The 14,660-nt window shown below is 42.9% G+C and overlaps 1 protein-coding gene across 1 annotated transcript in view; it reads right to left on the bottom strand.

The window, feature by feature from the left end:
• LOC125761191 (follicle-stimulating hormone receptor) overlaps positions 1-14,660 on the bottom strand; it is a 98,549-nt gene that overhangs the window by 51,310 nt on the left and 32,579 nt on the right. Inside the window, exon 3 of the mRNA XM_049422100.1 lies at positions 12,860-13,663. Within this exon, the coding sequence (XP_049278057.1) occupies positions 12,860-13,239 (380 nt within the window). The 5' untranslated portion in view covers positions 13,240-13,663. The remainder of the gene's footprint in view (positions 1-12,859; positions 13,664-14,660) is intronic.

Here is a 14,660-nt window from a genome sequence, read left to right on the forward strand (position 1 = left end):
GGACAGCAATGCCGTCAGATGTCTGTGCCAGGAATTATTCGAGGAACGAAGATCCATACCCTGTTTGAGAAAATGTAAAATTTTCTTCATTATTGCACCAATTTTTGCCTATAACTCGGTCGGTATCCAACGGATCGCCAATCTTTGACCTGTGGTCGATAGATGGCATCAATGGCTACATTTTCTTCTTGGACGGCAATGCTCTCAGATGTCTGTGCCAGAAGTTATTCGAGGAACCAAGTTCCATACCCTGTTTGAGAAAATGTAAAATTTTCTTCATTTAATTAGTAATTTAGCAAAATTTATAAATGCGATATATTTTAATGGGAATTTGTTGCAATAAGTTTCTTTTCACTCAAATAATGCGTTAAATTAAAAAAAGAATAAAAAATCGGAAAAAAATTTAAAAAAAAATTTCAACTCGAAAATTTCATAAGGGGTACCCCTTACGATTTTTTTGAGAAATTTTGCAAAAAAAATTAAATTGATTTATTTTAATGCCAATCGGTTGCAATGTGTTTCTTTTCACTCCAGTAATGCTTTAAATAAAAAAAAGAGTGAAAAATAATCAAAAAATCAAAAAATTCTAAAAAATATAATTTTACTAAGGCTCATTTTTGCCCCAAGTTTTGCCTATAACTCGGTCGGTATCCAACGGATCGCTAATCTTTAACCTGTGGTCGATAGATGGCACCAATGGCTACATTTTCTTCTTGGACAGCAATGCCGTCAGATGTCTGTGCCAGAAGTTATTAGAGGAACCAAGTTCCGTACCCTGTTTGAGAAAATGCAAAATTTTCCTCATTTTTGCACCAATTTTTGCCTATAACTCGGTTGGTATCCAACGGATCGCCAATCTTTAACCTGTGGTCGATAGATGGCACCAATGGCTACATTTTTTTCTTGGACGGCCATGCCCGCAGATGTCTGCGCCAGAAGTTATTAGAGGAACCAAGTTCCATACCCTGTTTGAGAAAATGTAAAATTTTCTTCATTTTTGAGCAATTTAGCAAAATTTAAAAATTTGTTTCGTTTTAATGCGAAATTTTTACAACAAGTTTCTTTTCACTCAAATAATGCTTTAAATTTAAAAAAAAGAATAAAAAATAAATATAAAAAATAAACAAAATAAATAAAAGAAACTCTTTAAACTTGAAAATTTCTTAAGACCTTAACATTTTTTCCACACATTTTCGTTTCAACTCACGTATTTTCTCTTTTTGCAACTCGACTTACCACGGCTACATGCTTACACTCATGAGTGAGTAAGTGAAAAAAGAGTCGCTAAAACTCCTCGAGGTGAGTGAACGAAACTCGTTCAATACAACGTTTCAACTCACTGGCTCACTCTTACTCACTTTGTACATCCCTACAACACTGTCCCATGTGTTCTACTCAAGCTGCGCTGCAAAACAGAGTTAATATAATTTTCCTCAACATCTCAGCCATTGTTTTCTGTACATTAAAAAACAGATAAAGGTTGTAATGTAGCTGGACATTACACTGGAACCCTACCCACACTCGGTAGCTCTTACAAAACAGATCAACCATTTCTCGTCAATCGAGCTGAAATGCAATCGAGGGAGCAAAAATAAAACACACACACAATAACAACTTGTTCATGTACTTGCCATTCGTTTTATCACTCCGTTAATCGCCTCCAGCACATCCATTGCGGGGTGTGAAGCAACGTAAGAGATAACGAAGGTGTAAGGGGTTGGTAAGGATGCTATTTTAAATTTAATGTTTTTCCCCCTGAGCGCGAACCGGTGGACGAAGCAATTCGATAAGCAATAGCGCTGAAAGTTTCCCTTTATATTGTTTCGATTCCGTCAACCGACAGCCCTCCCGGTGCTTGTGGTTCGTGATGCGGAATATGAAGTATCCAAGAATATGGCCAGATTGGAAAGAAGAGTTTGACCACCAGCAGCCCTCACATGGTTACGGTAGGGTGGTGAACCATTCGAAGGTCGCATCGCGAATGGAAAGCCAATGTGTTTCCTTCCTTATCGTCACCGTCCAATAGCATCATTTCGTTACTTTGGTTTCGGTATCATTTTCACTAACATTGTGCTTACAAGCAAGCACACACATATATACACTACTCTACCCTTCTCCTGTCCATGCAGTTTGACATCCCTGTCCGTATTGCATCGCTACCGCAGGACATCCCATTTGTTATTAAACTTTTATGTACGTTTTAGTGTTATATTTCATCCAGTTTTATACCGAAGTTCTGCTGGTTGCGAGCTTCATTTGCAGCTTCCAAAGTCCCCTACACCGGGGCACTGTGCTGCCAGCTGCACAATGCACAATCCGGCCCTTCCAGAGCAAAACGCTCAATGTTCAGAAAACCTTGGCCCGCCTTGAGTTTGGTGCCAAACAGCCAATTCCGTATCCGGACGGTAGGCGGGGGGTGGACTGTTCCGATCTCATCCTTGGCTGCAGTGCATCGAATCGATTTCAATGAATCGTTTCTTCGAGGTTTAAGCTTCAGTTTCTTTAAACCTCGTAAAGACTTGCAGGCGACACACAACGGGGTAACAATCGACAACACTCACCATCCCTGTCAATGCCGTCTTACGGCCAGCTGCCGAAGGTTTTTGGGGGGCAAGGCAACGATCCGATCCGATGTTGTAATATGCATCGGACTAACGGATGAAAGTGTACAAAAGGAAATTAACCTACATTCCGATAGCACCAATGGTACGCTTTTCCGAGCCGGATGTTTGCTGGAGTAGAGCTTGCTATATTGCACTCTGCTTGCAAACTTGATCCCGTTACTCCAGGAGTCTGTGAAGGAATCACAAGGAACGTTCAACTTCGTACTCCTGTGTTGCGTAATTAGGTTTAGGGCGCACAGTTCACGCTCTCCAGCATTGATGTCGTGCAATCGTGTACAGTTGGAATTAGTTTTCCCAGTGTGGTTGGTGGGAGTCACCCGGACAGGGATAAAACATCCAGCTCCGTTACAAACCTTCGACCATCTCCTCTATAGAGGGGCAGTCCAGCGTAGTTTCTCCTTTGTTGCCAGGATTCAATCAAGTGCTCGGGGTGAAAGTGATCGACCATAAAAACGGTTTGATTACGGTTGGTCCGTTCGTTTGTACAGAAGGTCGAAAGTTGTGTTTTTAACGATGGTTGATAGAGAAAATAATAAAAATCCTCAACGTGACAACTCAGTACGATTGTACTACCATTTGCATGTTTGGTCATTAAATGCCAACTTGAATAGGATTAGTTTGTCAATGTCGGAAGCCACTGTGGATAAACTTTTTAATTTGAGCAAATCGTTTTTATAGGTTTTGTGCAAACAGTGGCAAAATTGTTCTGTTTTGTAGATAAAGCGAAAAAAGACAGCACGTGGAAGAGGGCTGACAACTATTTTTAACTTGTTCACTTCTACCAAGTTGCTACGAAACATGGACATGGACACAAAAAGTCCGTCGAACAATTTTCTCTTTAATTTCTTTCCAATAAACCAATCCATCTGAGGAATCGATTTCTTGCGTTATCTCCCCGGGGCCGTCTGGAAACTTGTTGACTTTCGACCAAACGTCAACAATCTTGCAGACGATCGAAACAACACTTCGCAGACAACACTCCCACAACGCATTGATCTCGCTCGCAGACTAAACAGCGAAACCACCAAAAAAGGGATACTTTAATTTTGGACACACTGTAATTTAGTACTACGGGGAGGGAAACAAAACAAGCGTAAAAGTATTACCGTATGGTATGCTTTATTTTGGTATGGTCAAATACTGACAAGACGTTGAGAGAAAGGATGATGTCTCAAACCGACCAATAAAGTGAGAAAAAAAACACATCACTCCACAACAAAGACTTTCAAACTGCGCTTATCCGGGGGCTTACCATACCATCCAGCAGCTTGTACTTTTGATCGCACCAAAGAACGGGTTATTAGCAATAAAACTCAAATCAATATCAGCACACACACACACGCACACAACAGACGGGTTTGCCATAATTTTAACAGCAGCAGCAGTAGTAAATCGCTGCCATTCCCGATCGAGCCGTCGATAGCTCGGTCGAAGACGCACTGCCTGGAGTCGATAGATTCCACGACTTGTTTGGTGTTCACTTTTTTCGCCGCATAATGGCTTATTTTTCGGGCAGCCAGGTTTATTGGCACATTGATTTATTTATGCATTCATTTATGGCTTTTATTTTGGGTGGATGGTTATGTGTTTTTTTTCTGTCGTTCGTTTTGTTGGCATTCATTTATGTCTTAACTTCTACTTTTTTGCTTACGATATTGGTTGCGATTTGTTCGCAAAGATGTGTAAAATTGCTCAAAAATGGACACAAATCTTAAAGGGGAAAGGGATTTTTTTCTTCTTCAGAAAAACGATAAATTTATTTAAAGCTATTAGCAAGATGGTTCGATCTAAACAGTAGCCGTCCCGTGTGTATGTAGTGATTTGGAGGATGGGAATTAAATTGTATTTTTGTTCACGCTTCGTCTCTACCGAAAAGCTATTATACAGCAAAAATTGGATCGTTATGTTCCCGAAATTGATCGGCGCTGATGGCAGCGGTACGGATCTATAAGTCATCGACAGTAATATCAACCATATGGTTATGGGGTACCAGGCAACTCCAACTCCAATTCCGACCCACTTCCACCTTGACACGAACGAAGTCGACCCATTTCTAGCCATGCTTCCAAGGATCGCTTTCCGTCTGGACAAGTTTATAATACCCGTCAATTACACTACACCCTGTGCGTGTGTGTACTGCGCAAGATAAATTGTGCATCCATTCGGTGGATCAGCGGAGAAAAGAAAAACGAACCAAGTCGCACCCGGGTTAAAAATGAGCAGTATTTATTTTTATTAGCCACTATCCCGATACGACGAATCGGTCCATTTGCCGCTCGTCGTTAAATAAATCAATCAGCCCAAACTGGAATATGATTAAAAATAAACGCACGACAAATGGCGTCCCCGAACGCGCTGTACCGCTTATGGGGATCCCATGGATCATACACCATGGAAGCGTCTTATGTTTCGCTAAAATCGAATCGTAAATCGCACCGATACCTCCTAATTACCCCATCACTCTGTCCCACTGGGGATAAAGAACGAGCCCGTGAACCGGGCACCGGGTTGAGTGGCTCTAGTGTCCGTATTTTTTTGTTTTTATTTTGTATTCTCCACTTGTGCGTCCCTTCTTGTTGGAGAAAATTATAAAAATCAACCGAAAGAGGAATGGTGCCGCAATAAAAAAACGAATTCGCGCACATCACGATCCACTCCCGGCTTTTCTCCTTTCTTTGCCACACTTTTTTATATATTGAGAATGCATCCACACACACAGGCAGGCATACATCGTCGCAAAGTGCCATTAATGCATGGCAAATGAATGAATCGCGACCATAATTCGCTCCGAAAACGGATATTTCCATTAATAATAATTGCACATAATTTATAGAATCACTCAACCCTGCCCAACCGGATGGGCCGCTGGAAAAAAAGAAGAGCTTTAAAAATGAATAAAAAATAACGTCTCCCTACCCTCCTTTAAAACGCATGCGAAATGGTAGAGGGTAAATTGTGTGCAAAATTAAAACCAGAAGGCTAATGAAACAGAAGAAAGCAAAATCACATCAGGCAGGGTTAAATGGATTGGCAGCCAAAGGTGTGTATCGTCACTGTGTGGAAGACACCCATACACCTTGTGGACACCCACGAATTATAGTTTGAAGGTGCATCGGGCCACACCCCTGCTGGTCTCTGGTCACCCCTGCATGGTTCCGTCCATGATCCGATGAAGTGATGCAAAACAAAACAAAAAACACACAAAACCAGATGCAATTAATAATCACGTATTTTCTTTTTGTCTGTTTTTGATTGTTGCGCATTTTTTTGTCACCATTTTTATGGTGAGGTCCTCCCATTAGCCTTCATTTGTCGTCTTCGTAATGGAATGTGAACATCCTCCCAGTTGCTCCGGGAGCTTCTGGAGGCTACACCGGGCAAGCTTACAACCGTAGCTACACTGTCCCAATGAACGAGTCTTCCAGTGAGACCTCGTTCGTTGTGATCCAAGATTGCAGTTCGGCTTGCAGCTCTGCTATGATAATTTTTTAACACAAAAAATATATCCACACTGCAGAAACACGAGACGGAAAGCGGAAAGGAAGGAACGAGATGCGGCATTTAATATTTATTGTCCACTCCCGGTGCAATTATTATGCACATTAAAAAATATTTATAATATTGAGTGTGTCCCGATGCAGCAAATCATCGCAACCGTCTGTCGGCCTGTCCGACTGTCGTCTGCATCGTTTCGTGTCAAAAAGGTGTCACCTGACTATCTGCTGCCTTTTTTTTGGCCTGGACAGCGAACAAAAAAAAGTCCTGTAAAAGATGCACATCCGTCTGTGAATGCGCGACTCTTTTCTTTTTGTTTTTTGTTCCATTGGAGTGCAATTCCGTGACGGACGGACGGGGAATTCGACGGGCCGTCCAAAATACGTTTTCGGGTAATGACATGCTCAAGCCCATAATGATGATCATTGAACCGACTCGATGACATCAGGACGTGAGATCTTGCCCATGAAGCGCAACCTCCCAGCAATTACAGTAAATCTAGAGTTGAAATCGGTGGTAAAAATTTAACATTATAAAATCATCTCTTCTGGCCTGTTTTTTTGGTGGTTGACACAAGCACCTACGAAAATCTGTCACACGACAGTAATCGTAAATAATGTTGGCATACACGTACATTTCGTTTGAACGTGGTGCGAAAATGAGTTACGAATGCAGTGGCCAAGGAGGTCGACCAGCTGGAGTGCATCAGTTTTAAAATATTTTTGCATTTAGTTTAATGTACTGCTTTCTGGCAAAATGCATTAATTTACTGCCGGTCATCTGTGGAAAATGTCATGATAAATTAAAGCATTCAGGCTATTCATAAATATATTTGCTTATTTGAGTATTTAAGCTTAAAAATTGTGAAGATGTGATCCAAACGCAAGGATCAAAAAGCGCTTCGGCATTTCTTTTAATGAGGAGTTTAATTGTATGCCAATTGAAGCTGGATTTCCATCAACCCATCGGACAGAGGTTGGCTAATATTTTAGACAATGATAAAATTGGCTTAATTGGCATAATATTTTAGGTCAGCTCATATTTGAGTGCCACCTAAGCATAAGAAACCAAGATGTGACTACAAGAACAGCAAGAGTAGTCCATATGTTGGCAACATCCCAAGATACAGCAACTAATGAGTGGTTCTACAGTAAGTGAGGTTTCTGAACGTTTACTTTGAACAAGAATTACTTTGGGAATTTAGACTTTTTACAGGATTTTGTTGGAAAGATGAGACTCATTCAAGAATTCACCAATCTTTAGAAATTTTGAACTAGAATCCGCGTAATTTATAATTCACTTCTTGGGGAATAATTTATGGTATGGAACAGACCATTTGAGTTTAAATCGACTGTATGTTTAACATTGTTGGTAACTAGGAAAGCATCGGAGAAATCTCATGAAAGACAATCCCTTTCAATTCAGAAATCTTGAGCATTAATGGCACGTTTTCCATTCGAGTGGCATAAAAACGAAAAAAGCGAAAAGAGATCACTCCGCGTGGTGTAATTTGTCTACAGGAGTTGCAGTATAATTTATCTTTCTTCAGAAACACTTCGCATAAAGTAATGGAGAACATACAGTAAAGCAAACTACACATCCAAAACCACAGATAAGGGAAAAAGAACACATTCACCACGTACACCGACATGATGAAAAATCTTCAACACAAATCATATCACGTTCAGCAGTCAATTAAATGTCAAACCAGCAATTAAGTGCCACTAGTATCTATCTTTTCGCCGAATTGCAACCATAAACCGACAAACATACACGCTCCGGTAAACCAATCCCTTAAGTGACCGTTTAAATTCGTGGGAATGCCAACAAAGCCCAAAAGAATTAAAAACCAGTTCCGTACGCAAAATATCACTCATTACCAAAAGGTGCAACTCATTGCAGTGGCCGTGTCTTCGTACCCAGGCAAAGGAGTTAGTGTTTCCGAAATGTGACACCACCTGCAGGCGGTGTCAACTGTTTCGATCGGCTTAATGGGTATAATCCTGCCAAACGCTGCCCTGAAATTCCGGACATAAATCGTGACGGTGGCCACACCGAACTCTTCCAACCGTCAATCAATAAATGTGAGTAGTGCCAGCCAGCACCGAAAGGTGTTGCCCGAATGTCCTCGATGTCGCGCGCGCGTGACGTTGCACGAACCAAAACGTGAGCTGTCGTTCTCGATCGAGCGTGAGTAAGAGATTTCTCGATGCGATCGATTGTGGAAGGTGTCCGCGCATAGAAACGCACTTAATGCATTTACCTTCGATTAGTTCCACGTCAGAGGGTGCATCGGTGTCAGTTGATTGGATTTTTTTATTTTTTTGCTTTCGGAACATAGTAGAAACGTAGTGAGAAAAAACGAAACCCAGCAAACATATTGGAATGTTGGAACACTCCGTGTAATGGTGAGGGAAAAGCAGACATCAAAAATAAATGCAGTCAGCAATGTGCACAATCAGGCTTATCGCGACCCGATGCAACATATTAATCGAAATTATAAATTGATTTATTTACAACTTTATTGTATCTAATTAATAAAAAACCAGTTTTGTCGTGTGCAATCGGGTAGTGTGAGAGAAGAAAGCAAAAAAAACGAGGTTCACATGAAAGCATAAAAAAGTGATCATACGGAATTAAAAGTCAGCGCAAAGTAAAACGCACAATTACGGCTATGTCTCGCGCTAATGGTGAACCAGTGAGAGTCCCTTTCCAAAGGGCCTACAGCAGTGGAGTGGACGTATGGCAATGTGTAATGAAATTGTGCCCATTTCTGGTTGCCAACGACTCCAGTCTGTGTGTGTGTACTTTTTTTCATGCCTACCAATTGCCCAGCCAAATGGACCATCTGCGGACGCAATCACGCAAAATCTATCGAACGTCCCGATCGAATCGGAACCGACAGCTTGGCATCCATACAGTTTCGAACACATAAAACTGTAGACAGTACACGTTGGCAATAAAAGTGGGGTAAATAAAAGCAAATCTAAGCAAAAACTAGCCGATCAGTTGAATCAGCGTCAACGTTTTTCTAACATCTCCTCCCATTTCAACTCATCATCAGGGTGCTTACGGTCGATTTATTTTGCGAAATCAAACATTGCCCATTTCTAGAATTCAATTCTAGTCTATTTTTTTGCTATGTACTTGATTCAACTCCATCAGCAACTGTGCTGTGTTTTTCTACGTTTTTCTTCTTTTTGGGGTGGGACAGCAACAGTAAAAAAATGATACCATATCAATCGTACGAAAGCAAAGCAATTCGAATTCATTTGCTTTTCAAATAAATTGTCACCACATTCCATTCCACATATCACCTTCACCACTTCGCCCCCAGCTTACACACGTAACAACCATAGGGGTGAGACCATTTTGTATCGAATGTGCCACTTTATGGAGGCCTCAGGAATGTACCGTAGAATGTGTGTAATGAATTTTCCACGAACGGGGAAAGAGGGCGAAGTTTTTCTGCCCTCGCCGGCCCACTAGCTCCTTAAGTGGACCTGCAAGACAGACAAGAGTGCCACCGGTACCGGGTGTTACTGCAACGCTATGATTAGCGAAACGGAAGCCCTTATTTGTTGTGTGCGGCGTTTGATGAATGGTTTGTTCTATGCGCTTCGCGCAAGATGAGTGAAGCAGGAAAAAAGCCACGAGAGATAAATAAAGCTATCGGCAAATCATCATTCGAACGTGGAAAAGGTAGTTTGTTTTTTGTTTTGTTTGCTGCATTGCCGATCTGAACGGTTCCATAGTACTGGATGTTTGATTTATTGAGCCGCGCGTATAGTGAGACGCATAACGCGATTGAGCTAAGAAGGTGTATCGTTTGGAGGGAACCAACCATCCAACAGTATACCGGGTGTCTATCAATCATTTTTGCAAACAAATCCACACTATACCTTGCTCAGGTTCGAAGATTCCTTCAATTGCCGAAGGATACTCTCACTTAAAGTCGAATAGCCAACTTGTTGACGTTAGGGATGAAGCTAACATTACCCCTAAAAAAACCCGATGCCACCTTTTGATGGAGGTGAATAGAATCCGAAAAAGCATCGGTGTGTTGGATTTGTTTGCCAAGTGTCAGAAGCATGTTGAATGTTGTCAAACCATAATAAGGAACGGTTTGCGGCGAGGATGACAGTAGCACGATCGGGGTGGTTTATTTATACATGCTGGATAAATTGGAACGTGTTGGATTTCTATTCCGAAAGATTATTGTATGTAAATCACAGCACATGCCAACGGAAGCCTTGATATGGCGCAACCACCGACAGGCGTACCTCTTTCTGTCGCATAATAAGCTAAACATTCAAAACATTTTGCCAAACATAAATTTTGATTCCACCATGGCGCGCGCGTTGTGATGATTGTTTTCAGCGATGAAAAACAGAAAAGGCCATAACAGTGCAGTGAACGAATTTATGGTGTACAGAAGGGCCACAAAACGTAAACCCCCATAATGGGAGCTAATTGCTCACAAGAGAAGCAGCTTCTACTGCAGCCGACTGTGAACCGAAAACAGTGGCACCACATAATTAACATCTCATATCAATCTATTCAAACCTCATTACTTCATCACCCGGCTAGCAGCAAACTTTCGTTCCAGGTCCAAAAAATGCTCCCACCCTTATCCTCTTCGTTCTTCGTGACACACTTTTTTGTTCGACGATGATATAGTGCATGCCGCTGTACGTAGCTGGTGTGCTATTTATACGAACCTAGAATACGCACGGTGCGTTCTGGCGCAAATGAGCGATACCGGGACGCAGTTTGGCAATCCGGTCATCAGTCCGTCAAATTAGACATTCTTGTCACAGCGGTAACCAAGCATGCCGGGACCTATTATTCCGCCCTGATGCGAACGCAAATTGTCTCTCGGGGATCGTTCGGTGGGTACACACGTGAGTATTATGAGATCCTTGCGAGCTTGTGTGCTAATCATGTTTATTTATTCTCAAACGTACACACACACATCCACACAGTTTGTTGCGTTAAAGACGGTTGGGTTTTGCGTCATTTTTGTTTAGAAACATTGTACGGGGGAGAAAAAATATACGTATGAGTGACACTGAGCTTATTTGGTGTTGCAGGAGGAAAGAAGAAAAACGTTTCTTTGCAGAGCACGATAAGCAAAACGACTTAAAGAATGGAACTTTACACCATATGGTGTACGTCTTACAAGAAGAGAAAACACTGTGTTGCCGAAATGGTAAAACAAGTCACGTTTTGTCACTTAAAAGAGTCATCGCAAGCAGATGGGCTATGGTCGTTGAGGAGGTAGTATGCATAAATAGCTGCAAAATGAATGTCAATGATGAGACCTTGGTATTTCGATGAATTGATGCTTATTTCTACACAAAGGGACAATAATTTGAACGAATGTTTCATGTCTTTATGAATTTTAATTTTCAATCCATTGGTTCATGTTGAAGCACCGTCAGTTACAATCAGCATAATCCAACTCCCTCGCGTCATCGTCAATCAGCTGCTCAGCATAACCGAAGATCATCATCTAATAAGTGTAAGGGCCTCAAAAAAAAAACCCTTTTGAGGGAGGGAAGACAAATCTCATGCCTGTTTAAATGTGACTAAGCAAAAGTCAAACCCGCCGTTCAATTTGGTGGAAACCAACCCACTCTTCCAGCCACCCACTTCTAACCACAAACAATCCGGGTGTCCCGGTGTCGGTACAACTCATGCAGGCGCCGCTGTGTAAGCCGTTAAATTGTCTTTCGTTTGGCGCTTTTTTAAAAATAGACACCCTACCCCCCGATTCGGGAACAGACGGCTACAGACGCTTGGAAACGGTATCCGGACCAACATACAGATCCCTCCCTCTACTTCGGTGGGTGGATGGAAAATTATGAAAAATGAGTTCGTTGCATTGTTGTTTCGTTTAGCTACGCCACACAAAAGTGGCGACGAATAGTTGCGTTTTTTTTTGGCCACATGGACCACAGAAGAAGATGAAAGAAGGTAACCAAACGACTAATGGTCGGGCAAAAGGGCAGTGGTGGAGGACCGTGTGGGAGGCCCAACAAGAATCCGATATTCAGCAACAGCAGCAGTAGGGAGCGCATTTTTCGCTCACAGCCGGTGTGAATCAACGGGCGGACGGTGTGCATTAGTTAGGTCGGTTGATGGTGCAAGAAACGTGTAATGTTACACGCCCGTACACACACCGACCCTTTGCTAGTGCCAGGTGACATGGCTCTCCATCGCACCGTTAATCGGTGTGTCTGGCTGACGATCGTTGATGGTGTGATTTTTGAGCTTCACTGTACACTGCCAGGTGAAAAAGACACCATGCTAACCACCGTTTGGAGTCTATTACGAACGGAATAACAACATACATTTTTGGGGTGGCCGAAAAAGGGCAGATAAAGAATGTGTCTGGGTTACGTTTGTTTGGCTGAGATTTACCAGACACAACCGACACAACCGACAATATACCCTTACGAAAGAAGACGAATTGATTTGACCGACTTCCGAATGTATGGTGAAGTATCTCCACTGAGGTTGACTTCAAAAAGCGCATGTCAACTTCCCATTGCTGGATAGATAACTCTTCCCACCAGATAACCTCGACAGTATCACGTATTGTTTAATCTTCTGACCTGCACAACCAATGGGAAAGAAACGTATATCCTATCGCAAAACGGCACCGACTGCCAACGACGGTGAACGAAACTAGTTCTACGCACGCGATTGATAATGGTTTGATAGTGAGTACTCACAGCTTGACGAGCTCCGTCGGCAGATCGGCCGGTATGGTGTCGAGCCCGATGGCACGGCAGACGAGCGTCACCTCCTCTTTGGTACCGGTGCACTGGCAGCCCCGGGTGACCCACGCCTTGCAGATCTCCTTCAGCGTTTTGCCGTAGATGCCGTACTGCTGCAGTGCCTTCTCGTACATCGCCTTGGCCTCCTTCTCCGGGTCCATCGACGGTATCAGCAGGCTCTCCTTTAGCATGATCTTCGTCTGGCCGGTTGTCTGCACCGTTGGCGTGAGCCCGTACGCCCGGTGGCGACAGGTTTGAAATAGTAGCAGCACCAACAGTACCAGCACTACGTGCCCCTTCACCACGGTTTGATGGTTAATAATTCGTATAGCCATACCGACGGCCGACCGACACACTGTCGAAGATCACTGACACACACACACACAAATGGGGGTGCACGCACACACACACACAAAGTGGTGAAGGGAGAGGGATGGAGCCAGTAGCGTCACGGTGACCACATACGTATACTGATGGCTATGGATGTATTTTGGTTGTACGGTGTGCTTTCACTTTCACTCAGCTGAAACACTCGCACGTCGATGCACATCTGGAAGATGAAGATCCACGCGCAGGACTTCAAGTTCCGGCATCATCTTGCCACCGATGGAGCATTGACGCGTGTCACTAGAAGCACCACAACGTACACACCTAAAACCTGTCGGCCCTTGTGATGGATGGATCGTTGGTGGGACACCACTACTTCTGGACCGGGTGCCGATGATTCCGTCGAATTAGCAGCTTTGTCGTCAAAATAATCTGTAATTAAGAGAATCGAAGAAACATGAGAAAAGCGGATAGGTGTGCATATTTGTTTTTTTTTTGCTAAATGCCTCTCATGAGTTATGACGCTCCATCAGAGACGAGGGCAAATTGCAGCAAAACGATTCATAATTACGCTTAATTCACGTAAGGCAATTTTTTTTTGTTTGGTTTGAACGGATGTTCGATTTTGGAGCAAAGAAAATGATGTATCTTGTGGCGATGTGGAAGAAGTATCCGTTGAGAAGCATAAACATCATGAAATTGGCTCCACACATGCCACCATGCGTTTGGGCGCAAGAACTTCAAAAAAAAATCTGAAACAAAAACCCCAATCGACCGGTACGTGTCGTCCAGCCAACCGTCGGTTGAGGATGGTGCCAAGCGACACGGCATCCATTTCTGGCGGACAATCTCTTCAACCCGACTGCTGGCGGGTTTGTAGTTGTACGACAGCACAGCATGTAGCTTGTTGCACCTCGACGCCGTGGCGTGAGATGCAGCGAGAGAGACCTTATTGCGTAAGGCGCACCGGTCCGCGGTGTACGCGCACACATACGCGCGGGAAGGGTGCGAATCGTGCGTCAGAAAGGGACGGCTACCCTACGCGGACCAGTTCCAGTTCAAGGTGAACAGCGCTTGATTCATGTTTTTATTAATCGATCATTATTATTGACCTTTCTTTTGTTTACATTTTTGGTCACCCGTCGACGTCCGTACGGTGTGTATCGGCGCCACGTTTTTTTTTCGAGGGTTTGCAGATTGCCAAACTACAACTGTTTGCTACAGAACGATACAATGCTAGTCTTATCACTTAGTTCGAAAATTGGGCGAAACATTAGGTTCTCCTCGAGTCGAATAATAATCGAGAGTTCTTGCTTATTCAATCAAAGAATTTCGTATAACAGTAGCAACAGCAGTTATTTTGACCCTGGTACCTCCATGACTTCACAAACCATCTACCCCTATCGATCAACATCAGGCAAATTGGGTA

The sequence above is a fragment of the Anopheles funestus genome, chromosome 2RL, assembly GCF_943734845.2.
Source record: "Anopheles funestus chromosome 2RL, idAnoFuneDA-416_04, whole genome shotgun sequence".
Lineage (NCBI taxonomy): Eukaryota > Metazoa > Arthropoda > Insecta > Diptera > Culicidae > Anopheles > Anopheles funestus.